The 14,271-nt window shown below is 29.0% G+C and overlaps 1 protein-coding gene across 3 annotated transcripts in view; it reads left to right on the forward strand.

The window, feature by feature from the left end:
• The window catches only part of LOC116777305 (adenylate cyclase type 6), a 92,206-nt gene that overhangs the window by 58,088 nt on the left and 19,847 nt on the right, over positions 1-14,271 (forward strand). For all 3 annotated transcript variants that reach the window (XM_032670777.2, XM_061526296.1, XM_032670776.2), the window contains 5 exons: positions 7,900-8,090; positions 8,194-8,357; positions 9,592-9,712; positions 10,193-10,349; positions 11,000-11,149. In XM_032670777.2, coding sequence (XP_032526668.2) covers positions 7,900-8,090; positions 8,194-8,357; positions 9,592-9,712; positions 10,193-10,349; positions 11,000-11,149 — 783 coding nt within the window. The remainder of the gene's footprint in view (positions 1-7,899; positions 8,091-8,193; positions 8,358-9,591; positions 9,713-10,192; positions 10,350-10,999; positions 11,150-14,271) is intronic.

A 14,271-nucleotide genomic window follows, 5' to 3' on the forward strand; every position in this document is an offset into this window, starting at 1 on the left:
CATCATAATGGAAATTTAACATTAGTACTCTATATTTATACACAGTACTGGGCTAACAACCAGAACCGTACTCTTTTTTATTCCTCTTTTTTTGTTACTGTTCTTATTTATATATGCATATCACTACGTAAGCTAGGAGTTAATATTCGTCAACAGCACGGTGCAGATCATCCTTCAGTGTGCTGATGTGGAATAAAGTGTAATAATAAAAAAGTAAAGTATAAGATCCACGTGTCTTTTTGATTCCACATCCGACAAAAGCCGCCAATCTCGAACAACGTGGAGGATATCGACACGTTCAAACCCTTTGGAACAGGTTCAAATCCCGCGCATATACTCGTCAACCTAATAAAAGAGTACTTTAAGTTCCAAGATCAACCAGCAGTATGTATAATGTATAGACTAAAGATGAAACGATCATTAAATATGGCGGTAGTGCGCTTAGACCCCGGAAAAAGTTTTAATCTAGCAGCTGTTTGCTACTATTCTAGTTTAAAAGTAGAGACCCCTAGAATCCGTGGGAAACCTGGAAAAATTTCACAGATGTCATCTGTACGGACTTTCGCAGAAGTTCTACTAAGCATACCCGTGCTGTGTAAAATATTTATGCGACAACACGACTACAAAGTGCTGTAAAGTTATACTTTTGGAAGAGAGAGCTACCTCCCCGCAGCAGAGCAAGGAGCGCCCTTCCATTACTTATCGAGAATAAACCAGTGTCTCACGCTCCGCTTAAATTGGGCAACGCCTCAAGAAAGATCGGAATTAGTTAAAAAACTCCTCTCCACAAGCGTCTCTAGGCCTCTACCTACCTCAATCTTGTTGCTTTGAATGTTTGCTCTTTTTCGACTAATATAAAGAGGTCGTCATAATAGGTGCATATATCTAACCCGGGTTCCAGGTTCGGGTAAATTCTGATCATCCTGTTCGATTTTCTAAAAACCAAAAAATATGACAAGCTTGTTTTGAACAATCTAAATCCATAAGTGGAAAGACTAAAAACCATGTCAATAGAACATTTCCTTTTTAGAACCAAACAATCGAATTCCCATCCACAGTACCGCTTAAAGGAAAAAAGCAAATTATCAAGGACACACAACATTTTGCAGCTCAGATCCGCATTTTAAAGAAGATCTCCATTTAAAGCATCCACCCTCCCCGACGATTCTTTTAAATCACATAGGGCTAACAGTATTAGCCATATATAAAAAGAATGAAGAAAGATGTCTTCACTTTTAAGTTGAATGTTTCTATAATCTGAAAGTTTGTATTTATTCCTGGATTCTTATTCCGATATTCAAACTGACATAAAAGTTATACTTGTATATAATAAGATCTAAGACTTTCGCAAGTATCTATTAAAATAAAACTAACATTTTTCGGATTTACTAAGCGAATTTTATTATTTTAAAAACTACCTAATCCCGACGTTTCGGTTACTTTTCAATAACCGTGATCAGGGGCAGAGACATTCACATCTCGTCTGTAGTTTTTAAAACAATAAAATTCGCTTAGTAAATCCGAAAAACATTAGTTTTATTTTTATACTTGAATATCTGATACACATCCAATCCGATAATCATAATATAATTCTATTAATTTTCTATTTTCCAATAATTAAAATGAGATTTATTAGTGTTTTTTAAACCAGAAATAGAATAAATTTCAATCTTTAAAATCAATAACAAGACTTTAAATTGTACCTTCTTATATTTATATAATAATTGTAGATACAGTAAATTTTAAATAAAAAAAATAAATGTTAAATATACAGTTATCTGGTTTTTATTAAGTAGGTCTAAAGCAAAAGATATGAATTTTATTATATTTTTTTGGATGCGTACAATTTGTAGTTAAAAAGCTACAAAAGGCAACTTCGTAGCACGTTTTAACAGAAAGTACTTTGTAATGACATTTTCAATTTATTTCGTAGTTAATGATATCTAAGAGTTTTAGTCCATTGAAAAGTTAGATCTAGAGTTGAGGTTTTTTGTTTTTTCTCAATTTGAGTTTACTTTATGTGATCTATTAATCTATGGGAGATTAATAGATTTAAAGCACGGAAAAATTGTATCCGATAAATTAAAAAAACTGGTTCTCAGGCTTTTATTACTAAATTTTCTTTTATGATCTAGGCTCTTTCAGGATTTAATGCATTATCTGAGATGAATAATGGGGATAAAGATAATTAGGATTGCACTAATAAATATCATCATATTCTAATTCATTTTCTTCGGTTAATTTAAGTATTTATATGAAACTACAAAAACTAATGCACACCGCAAATAGTTATTCCTAGAGGCCTGCTTTACGGCATTCACGAATACTTCCAAATTTCTCTTGCAACTATAGACAAATAATTTTAGCAGTTGGAGGTGGTGAAGGCATGAATGTTTGGATGTCCAAATTCAAATGTTTGGATTACTGTCTTAGTGTTTGAATCTGATGTTAAAAATAACGCATACCAAGATTAAAAAATTGCCAGCCATCTTCTATTCTATTGACAACTGAAAATTTATCTTCCTTCATTATTTATTTACTCCTTTAGACTGTTCATACAGTTTCTTTCTCAATATATGTACAATAATTAACTTACAGTATTCGTGTAAGCATCGAAGGAAATTAAAAATTAATTAAATAGAATTAGTTCATTCCTTATTAGTTATATAACTCAATAATATACGAATGAGATAAAAAACAGTTGTTTTTTGTTTCTTTTCTTTTAATTCATTTGGTAGAATTTATATTTTTGTTTTAGCATTAAATAAAATGTAATAAATAAATTGAATGACGTTTAATTACTGTCATGATATGAGTTGTGATTTTATAAAGTTGTGGTTTTATAACAGTTATTCGGTTACCTCATTGATATATTCTCGGAACCGTCAACATTGGGAATGAGTTGTAAACTCATTATATTTTGTAACCTGTACTTATATTGTTTACTTGAAACACAGTACAAAACCAATACCAAATATACATACATACATATATATATGGTATTGGTTATAATTTGATGATTATTACAAAAGTATATGATATTTAAAAAAAAAAACAAAATCGGTTATATGAATTTCAAGAACCGTTAATAACTTCATTAAAAAAATAATTGCACACAATAAAACGGTGTATAAACCCGATAAAAGCAATTTAAATCCTAGATTTATAAAATGTTATAAAGTAAAACTTCTAAAGAGAGTTCTTTATAGGATAGGAACTTAAAATTGGATACATATAATCCTCTTAGTTTGTAAGCGACCGAGATAGCATTTCCTATCAAATCAGATTTAGAAAACGAACAGTTTACATTATATTTTTATGTATTTTGAATTCTAAATATCAGTGGGACAAACGTTTTCATATCCGTCTTTTGTAAAAGTTTATATTTGTACTACAGTGTTAGAATATCTATAAATGAATAAAATCAAATCGTTTGAAAACCTACTGGCTATTTATGAATACTTTCATGATAACCTTTAACGCTGTATAATACAATTATTTTTATCATTTACATGTTCTTGTGAAGATGGCAAAAATAATTAACAGGTGAACACCGAAGTCGTTTCTTTCATAGTATTAAAAAAATACGAGCGTTTGAGTTAGAGCACATTTCAAAGTAAAATATACAAGTCCAGAATTAATAACTTGTGGTTATCAAATAAATGTGTATCAATTTACTATTTGCTCAAATGCAAGCAATAAAACACTGTTATAAAATGAAATGTTGTTCGTAACAAGGTTCATTAATATTCGTTGTAATTGCAACTGTTAGCCAAGTACAGCCAAAGTCTCATTAAATTGAATGTTATACTTGCAGTCCAGTGGACTTGTACGTATTAAATTTCAAACGAGGGAAATATCATAAAAGGAATCTAATAAAATGAAATTTGTTTTAGGACTGTTACTTATTGCTATTATGTTTGATTTAAAAAAATATATCGTTAACATAGAAAAATATAATTATAAATCTAAAAATAATAATAAATATCACATATGTATATTTCTGATAACATGTTAAGTTTTAATAATACTCATTAAAGAGAAAATTTGCGATAAGAACCAAATTACAAATAATAAACAAAGCATGGTTTTATTAAACCAAGCATTTGCTGTGGTCATTGGAACCCTGGCCATATTATAAAGGTATAAAACGAAAGAAGCTTTTAGGTTTTACTCTAAGTTTCTAAAATTTATATTGGATGAGTAATACGAGTGGTTAGTGAAAATATATTTAGACATATTATTTCGACATACAATCTGACTATCGTTTCAACAGAATCTCTTCAGGAATTATATCTCATAAACATCTCGAGGCCCATTTGAAAAAATACAATTTGAGAACTAAAAATGTTATATTTTAAGAATATACCATCTTGTTCAGGAAACCTAATATTGATTGTAATGGTGATTGGTTACCTGTAGTAGAGATAAATATAGTATATAATAGCTACTGATTTTAAGATAACATTTTTTTTGACAAAACAAACTTAAACGTCCATTAGACTTTCAAAGTAGATCGAACCTATCACCCGTCCGTAACGTACGTGGCTCAAAAAAGATTACGACAAAATAGCAGACATTAAAATGTGAAATTTTCATTTATTTATTTCCAAAGTAATACCACAATCAACATAAAAGGTAAATACTGTATGCCTGAACTGAAATGCAACTGAAAATAACTGAAAACAGAAAAAACATTAATAACTACATAAAGTATGACGTCAGCATATAACATCCAACTTTAGTCCAGCAAATGTAAATAGGATATAATAATGACATGACCTTATTAGTAAAAGTTAAATAACTAATTTAGTCACACAAACCAGAATAAAATTACAATCACTGTTTTAAATTATATTTAAGTATCATACATTAGTTAGAAAAATATGTCTAAGGCTTGTGTAAATTTCATTTTTATCTCACGATACTAACTGAAGCCAAAGAAATGAAGAAGTTTTATTGCAATAAGCTTTCTGACGATTTTCTTTTAAGCTTCCTCTTTCCCTCGCGCATACAATAATATTTTCTAGGTTAATACACAATTTATACAATATTTTTGTGGTAACACTTTTATTAAATGTATAAAATTTCAAGTGGTTGAAATAAGGATGCCTAATAATTTAAATATCATAAATTATTTATTTCGTGAAGATTGTGCCATTTCCATAATTATCATTCCTTATATTGTCTTATTTATTTTTATAATTATATTTCTATAGTTAACATTTCTTTAATACTTTTTGCTATATATGTAAGTGTTTAATAATATAAAGTGAGTTGTCGCTCTAATGTTGCATTACATAAAAAGATACAAAAAACAAATAGTCCATTTAAATATTATAATAATTTTTAGACATTATCGTCGTGTGTCTTACTGATTCGTAATTTTCTTCGGATTTTTATAGCTTGTAGTCTAAGCTTAAATTCAAGTATGTGGCATCGCAACTCTTAAGCCCTCCCACTACCCTGGAAAAAAGCTTCATATGGTTTTTGCGCTATATCTTGTAACCTAGTAGTCGTATAGATTTTCCATGAAACATTATTTATATCAAAATCAGGTTGTAGACAGTTTCATTTCCATTACTTCTTATCCTGAAATGTAGAATTGAAAAGATTTTAACAGTGGTAAAATTTTATTTCGGGACCTAAATCTTTTTTATTCATTAAGTAAAAACATATCAAAGCAATTTAACAGTGAGTTTTTTAAAGAAAAACTTTCCCTGTAAATTTGTTTAACTTCATCTATTCATCTGGGTTTTACGGAGCTTCGAAGTCGACTGGATACTTAAATACTGGTCAAAATACTATAACAAATAACCGTTAGGCTTTATTATATATTTTTTCATTCTTTTCTATTTATGTTTTTTATTCCTGTATTATTTATTTATTTATTAGCAACTTCCTTTTCCATGAACTATGGGGTATAGTCTGAAGCCTCGTAATTATAATATTTTTTTTTTAAATATTAAAATGTATTTTTATAATTGGTTTTCAAACTAGTATTTCTTAATATTTTTTGTTGATAGTTCAGGCTGCGATTCAGGATTTAGTTCGATTGAAATACAATACAGGATTGCTTGTGGAATTCAAAATTAATAGAGAATTAATACTACTACAAAGCATGTTGTAACATTTTTTAATAATTAGTGGGCATCTTACTTACCATAAAGTATTCTTAGACTTTGTTTAAGGTTTTAATTCATATAAATTGACAAGTTCATTTCAAAGTCTTTAAAAAAAGCCCATAAAGAGTAATAGAGCTGTATTTTTTTAAATAAATAATGAATGGATGAAAAAGCCCATCCGTCGAGTGTGATTGTAAAATAACTTAATAAATGAGTTCACTTATGTAAAGTGATCCAGCAACTTTTGCCCTACATTTCACTGAAAATATCCAGGACATTTCATATTATAAAACATCGGCAAGACAAGTACCCGTGGTACATTTCCTTATCGTTGTTAACGTTAACTATAGGTTCCTGTTGAAGTCATAATATATTGCCCATTGAAGAGTACACAATAGTTATTTTAATCAGTAGGAAACTATATCATGTCAATAAAAAAATCTTTGTTTTTTTATTTTAACATGTGTTGACGACAAAAATATGAGTATATATATGATGTCAGTAAATAGATTTTGAAATATATACCGGAAATCCTATGTTTAATAAACATCAAACAAAAGGTTTTGTTGAGGTTTTTATTTCTCTGCTGATACCCTAAATTGAAAACATTAATTGAAAATAAAAACATTGCTGACATATGGATGAATGAAGACAAACTTAATTTCAACAACGTTACCAGTAAAACCAGTTAGGTGTAAAATTGTAAGCAATTCGTTTGAAATCGGTGTTCAACAATCATTAAAAGTGGTTTGGTTTTCGACTGTTGCTAAAACAAATACAAAAGTGGTTAAAATGTCATAATAATATTTATTCATTTGCATGTATTCTTGATAAAAGAATCGCTGCCATAATTTCGAAAATTGTTTTATGATTGTAAGCACACAAGTAAGTGGACTTCCTGAACATAAATTGGATTAGAAACTATCGAATAATGAAGAACAGCAATAAAATGCTAATAAAATCTTAATACTTATAAAATTTAATATATTTTATCTAATAACTAACCTATCTGCAAGTAATGTCCAAGATGAAATATATTTCCAAAAATTTTTGTAATATTTTAATAACAGTATCTAAAGATACTAAACAGGTTAAGGATGCTAAACTACCTATTAATTTTGGCTATTTTAATTACTTAGTGGTCTATACTAAAGACGAATTGGAGCTAATAAAGAAACTGAAAAAGGATAATGAGATTTAAGAATTTCGCCAGTCATTTAAATAAAACTACTATTTTTTCGAATTTAGTTCGCGTAGTAAATCCGAAAAAATAGTAGTTTTATATATAAAATAAGATAATCCGGAGGTTCATGATTCGAATCCTTCTCGTGTGAATGAATTTCGTTCTTCCATTTTTTTTATTTAAAAACAAAATTTAATCTCCCTCAGTTAAAATATCAAATGAAAGGACCATTTTGGTAAAATGAAGTAAACAAAGAAAAAAATACAAATCAAAAATTCAAAATAAAATTAAAATTAGGTTTATTCAAAAAGCCTGTTAAAAATAAGGCCATAAAATACTTAGGCACAGTATTACCGCACTACTCCCACATTCATTTAGGGTGATGAATGTATTCATAATACGTGCTGGGAAGTAAGGATATTTTTATTAACTGGCGCATCTGTAGTAAATATAATTTTGAAACTAAACTAATATACTAATAGATTTTCAAAATGAATGGATGAATTTAGAAAAAATATTTTACAATTCATAAACGACTTTCGTTTATAAAGTATTTATTTAAATGAAATTAAATACCACCTTTTATTTCAGGTTGAGATGTTATACCAGCGCTATTTTTTGCGTATGAACCAAACGAATATGACACATTTACTCGGACTATTATTGGTTTTGGCAGTGACCCTTATTATGGTTCAAGTGCGAACATTACTAATAGCACAGAATTTCTTAAGTGGACTACTGAAGTTTTCAAACAACTCATTTCTAAGTTCAGACACTACCAGGTTAGTAATAGTATTATTTATATAAATTTATATAAATAAAGAAAAATATTTACAACTATAACGTCTTGGAAAATATTATACAGAGTTTTTTATTTTTATTTAGCCAAATATTGGACCTAGCGGCTGGAATACCTACATCAATTGAAGGTTATCAAGAATTGCAAAATCTGAATTCAACGTTGCTTAAACGCATTTACTACGAAAAAGAACGGGTGGCCCATATAATTAATATCATCATACTTGGCATTACATCCATCGTTTATACCTGTAAGTAATATTTTTATGTAACGATGCTAAAATTGTTGTTATTTGTTATAGTTATTTATAAATCGAATTCATAAAAATTGTCTTCCGATATATGAAATTAAAGTATAAAGTGAAAAACAAAAGATCTAAGTGCTAGAGATTCCTATCTCACAAATGGCCATAACTTTCTGACATATTCAACGTTAGAAATAAATAAATGTTTACAACGATAGAGCAACTGGAAAGCCATTCATATTCTCTAGTACTTAACAATTTATCAGAATATTTGTGATAGAATGTTGTAAGACATTGATTTAAAATTTAATTATTGTATTTTTTTATTACTGTAATAAGATTCAACAGTTTAATAGTAATCATTTTCAGCTAAATAAATCAAATTTAAATCCAATGTTTATAACTTTAACTTAGTATTTTAATAGATGACAATTATTTTTTACTCTTATCTTGAATGTAAAGAAATTTTAAAAATTAAGTGGGTAGGAGCTGAAAGGTTGTGTTGACTTAACATTTCCTAGAAAACCCATACATACATATTTCATACAAAAGGGTATTTCCTTTGTTCGTTTCTGTCATAAAATATTTATCTTGTCTTATTGCGATGCTGAGATATTTGAATTAACTATGTGTTAGAAGTGTTTATATAAAATAAATTGTTTGGCCGTTGTCAACGTTTAGTTTATTTTATACTTAATATATCTTCTAGACAGAAGATATAATATATTTTAACTTTATTAAATTAATACAAATTTTGTGGTCGCTGGTACACTGTCAACGACCTTTGGAATCCATATCAGTGCCGTCGATACATTTTGCTTTCACGTGGTCGTTATTTTAAATGCTAGATACTATTTTAATATAAACTGAAATCACAATAGGAAAAGATAAATTACTATACGTTGTAAGTTACTTGCATAAAATATTAGAGTACATTGGAAGTATTGAATTAGATATAAAAATAGTAATATTAAGATTTTCGAAATTGACCGAACTACCCTTGACATTTATTTTTCAAATCCGTATTGGTGTGTTTAAATATAACCTTCTAAATTTATTTAATAGGAAATAAATTTTGTTTGTTAAAAGGCTATATTTTTGGCAGAAAATAGCCGTCGAACTTAGTAAAAAATTGTCATTTCGTTTTTACTATTTTATTTTCTTGAAATCACAAATAATTAATTGATCCGTTTAAGTTCATTTTATCGAATTTATGCTGTATTTGGTACTCTCTTCACAGGTCTCCTGGCTTGTCTGAGCCGACCAGCAATGAACGAGATATATCTTCTGACCATTTCTTACGTTGTCCTTGTGACGTTCTTGTTGATCGAGTTTGCACTAGCCGGTACATCGGTGCTTAGGTTTGTCAGAATTTTTGACATATATTTTTATAAATAAATTAATAAAGATTATTTCATAAAAACTTTAAAAAAATTAGTACATGAATTTAAAGGTAATATAATTTTAGTTTTGCACTCCAAAGTACTAAATACTAATTTTATTGATCATGCGTACACCTATATATTGTTTAAGTTCTTAATGTTTCAGTAATGCTGGCGAAGTGTGAATATGTACATACGAAGTACCTATTTGTCACTACGGCAGTTAAATAATAACATATTTTAAATATCACGGCTTCGGGCTGTTGTTTTAATTTTAATAAGTAGCTGTAGAGAATTAATTCAATCATAGTTGGATTTATAATTACAAATGCTACTTTAAGAAGAAAGTAGTCCCTTGTTACTTGCAATATATTAAAAGTGAAATCATTTTTCTTTGACATTTTATAATAAATTGTGTTGATTTTTTAATATGTACTTTTTTGTTTATAATATTAATAGGTCTCTCGACGTAAGCGCTGGCGCATGTGCTCTCTTCACCTATGTTACATACGCTACGCTTCCTGTAAGACTACATGAAGCCACAGTAGGTGGATTAGCACTCGCCGCTGTCAATATTGGTGCACAACTACTGATGAACAGAGGAACAGATGCTCAGGTATTATTAAGTTTTATTCGCTCTGCACATTAAATTTTTTTATTCTTTGCAACTATTACAGCTTAAAAACTAGTTATATTTTAGCTTTATTAGGTTAAACATTTAAATTCAATTCATCATCATCATCATCATCATCATCAGCCTATCGGAGCCCACGGAGAAGGTTAGAGCATTAATCACCACGCTTGCGCAAGACGGGTTGGCGATTTCAATCTTATAATTTGAAATTATAAGATCATGTTTCCTCACGATGTTTTCCTTTACCGTCCGTCAGTGGTGTCTTAATACTCTTAGAAAGTACATTTGACTCGGAAAAGATCACATTGGTACTTGCCAGGTTTCGAACCCGCGCCCTCACGTGTGAGAGGCGGCGGGCCTTTAACCTCCAGGCCACCACGACTTAAATTTAATTTGACAAGTTAAAAACTCTTTGAAAGCATTTAAACGGAGCTACTGATGAAACTCGATTCCTGGTTTAGATCTGATAAAATAGACGTTTACTAAAATTTAGAGAAAACTCATTTGTCTTTATATGTCCTTTTTTGTTCTAGAAATCCTATGTAATGACAATTAAAACTTGATTTAAGCAATTTTATATGGGAAAAATATTTAATTTAAAAATAGTGAGATCATATTTTTCTTTTGTTCAGATCCTTTGCAGCGTAGTGACACTGATTGCTTGTAACGTAGCCGGGATAATGACCCACCATCCTCGTGAGCTCGCTCAACGCCGAGCCTTCTTAGAGACGCGGGACTGCGTGGAGGCACGTCTTATCACTCAAAGAGAGAACCAGCAGCAGGTATGATAACCCTATAAAATCTGATTTCACTAAGAAATTTGATAACCGGGCTATTTTTACAAAAATTTAGTAACTCTTTGACTATTTTGATAAATCTGTATAATTATTTAGAAGACAAAAACTAATAAGTAAAAGAGTTTTCTTTCTAGCTCTTTGCCTAAAGACCGTCAAACATTCTGGGAAACATCTAAACGGTTATGACTTTTAAACATTATACTCTCCTTATATTTTGGGATATTTCGCTTTAATACCTAATGTATTGTTCGGGGTTTAGAAAGGTCAAACACTTAAAAGGGCAAACTAGAAAGGCAGCGAATAGATTTTTGGAGTAGTCTCAATTTAAACATTTGAGAATAAATGTAGGGGTCTCATTAATTATTTACTTCATTAATGTGGCAGTTTTCAATAGAGCAAATCTAATTTATAATTAATTATTAAATAATATTAAATTATATAATCGAAAGAACTTTCAATAACCTAGGTATCTTACTAATATTAAAAGTATTTGGAAATCTTAATTAAAACAATTTACATGCTTTTATAATTTTAAGAATGTTATAAACAATGTTTGAACAAAATTCTTTGATTAATTTTAAATCGGTCTATCTGTTTTAATACAATCCCTTACTTTGTGAAAAAAGTACTTAAAAAAAAATGTAACGTAACTTCTAAATTTCAAACTTATACTCCAGAGATTTGCCAAAATATTGAGATCTTGAAGGGCCAAATACCGAAAGTCATTTCCAAATTTACGAGCTACTAAATAATTCAATACTGAATATCGTAAGCCTACTGTCCTGACTTCATATCGGGATGTCGACTTTTATTCTACAAAGCACAAGTGTCTTTAATAAATCTGGTTCTATTTCCACCGAGGGTAATAGTAATTAACATTAGATGGGCCGTTTTGTCTTCTACTTTTTTCGTCTTTGAAATCAAGTTTACAATTGTAGGTAGAATTACTGTCACTTCCATCCCCTTGCCAACGAATTTAAAAAAATACCGAAATTTTAGGTCATTGAATCAAAATATAATATTTAAACTTTATAATAATATTGAGCTAATGCTTGGATTAAAATTAAATAGAATATATACGTTGAAAGTTCATCGACCCGAGTAGGACTCAAATCCAAGATCTTCATAATTTCGCTTTCTAGTTTAAACAACTGCAACTTCTTGTCCTGATCGCGTCAATGATTTTTTTTCATTTCCTTTTTTATTTTTATTCACTTTACCAGGATGGTCACTTTACTACTATGTATCTTCCTATAATTTCATATACCCGTATTGTCTTAGTCACTAAAGAAACCGAAAAATATTATATTGTGCAATAGTTTTTATATGAACTTGAACACTGTCTACTGCCACCATATCCAGAAATGATAGGCCGGGACTTACTTTTTAAAAAAAAACCATATGTTTTTGTAATTTTACCGAATACATTTTACTAAATTTACATAAACATAAATATATTCTAATGTATATCTAAATTTATTTATACGAAGTAACTTATGTATGCTCATATATTTGTAAATCAGTGCGATAAGTGTCTGTACTTGAGGTTATGGTGGCACATTGTATTGCCTTCGAGCTGTTCATTCCAAACGGTCTAGGCGTACACTTGAATATTCAAAGGAGGACGAAACCCCATACTGTATCTATAGTCTGTACAATGAAGAATATTGTCGGAGAAAAATCAATGTTGATATTAAAATTTAAAAGAAGCCTTTCTCAATTAACAAAACCTTTAAAATTTCTACATAACAAAGAGGTCCCTATGAATTTTCAAGTTAGCATTATTGACCACTAAAAACTACCAACGCGATACACCTTATCATTGAGCCGTCAAATACCTACAACTAAATAGAGATCAACGTTACCATTAGTCATTCACAAACCCTTAGATGTCAATAGAAAAATATTTGCCGAACTGAATACAATAAAATGTCCATTACCTTCTTTCAATTCTTGCAAAACTATGTTGTCACAGTATTTCAATTCTCAATTTTGCTTACAATACTTTTTATTTGATTTTATCTGATAGGTTGAAAGACTTTTTAACCCTGGGATAAGTTTCTCACCCACAAGATGACTGTTATATGAATTTCTGCAATAAATTTCATATCTTCAAATTAAAAATTAATAACAACCAAATGAAATGTGGCTTATTGTGATTGATTATCAGAACATATAAACAATCACACTTTAGGTTTAAGTATGAAGTATTAATATAGAATATAACTATTATAAAATACCTAAAATAATATTTCCATAAATGCAAAACAGTTGTATATGCATAATTTATGGATAACCATATTATACCTTTTGTACAATTACGTTCATTATTATTGTAATAGTGTTTTTAATATTAATGATATGATAAACTATACAGTACATCAATTGAAACTCAGTCATAATTGACAAACGTACAATTGAAATATAAATTTGTAACTTCTACATTGAAATGCGACGTAGCATTAAATGCCGTTTTATTCTGTTTTCATTTTACACATTGTTAGCCCTGGTGTGGGTCATCAAATGCTTCAAACAAAAAAAAAAAACCTTTTGAAAGCAAACAAAGACATCGGTCGAACTGAACTGTTTTCAGTTTATGATTTTAATAAAGTAAGTGTATTGTTTGATTAAATTGTATTTGTTTTTTCTGTGTATGAAATAACAAATGACAAAAATCAATTAAATTTGTGGCTTAATAATTATTTCATTATAATCATTGTTCAATTATAATTGATATATTTTAAATAACTCCAAACCATCAATAATCAATACATACGAAAATTTAAATTGGTTCATCGGTAATTTGATGAAAATATTACAATAATGTAATTAAATACGTCAGTCAGCCGATTCATTAGCAACGCTATACATAATGGATCAATGAGATTAAATCAATTTCCTTTATACGCCAGATACAAATAAGTTTTGAAGCTTGAATATTGTAGTTCAATGTTCACACATTCCCAATACAAACAAACGCAAATTGCTCCTTGTTCATTGGGTATCTGAGATTAAAATTTGTGTTCATTTTTTTGTTTTTAGCGTGAAATCTTTGTTTAGGTTGGTTGTAAGAAATATTTTGATTTTAATTAAGACACATTATTTTT

Source organism: Danaus plexippus, chromosome Z, assembly GCF_018135715.1.
Source record: "Danaus plexippus chromosome Z, MEX_DaPlex, whole genome shotgun sequence".
Taxonomy (NCBI): Eukaryota; Metazoa; Arthropoda; class Insecta; order Lepidoptera; family Nymphalidae; genus Danaus; species Danaus plexippus.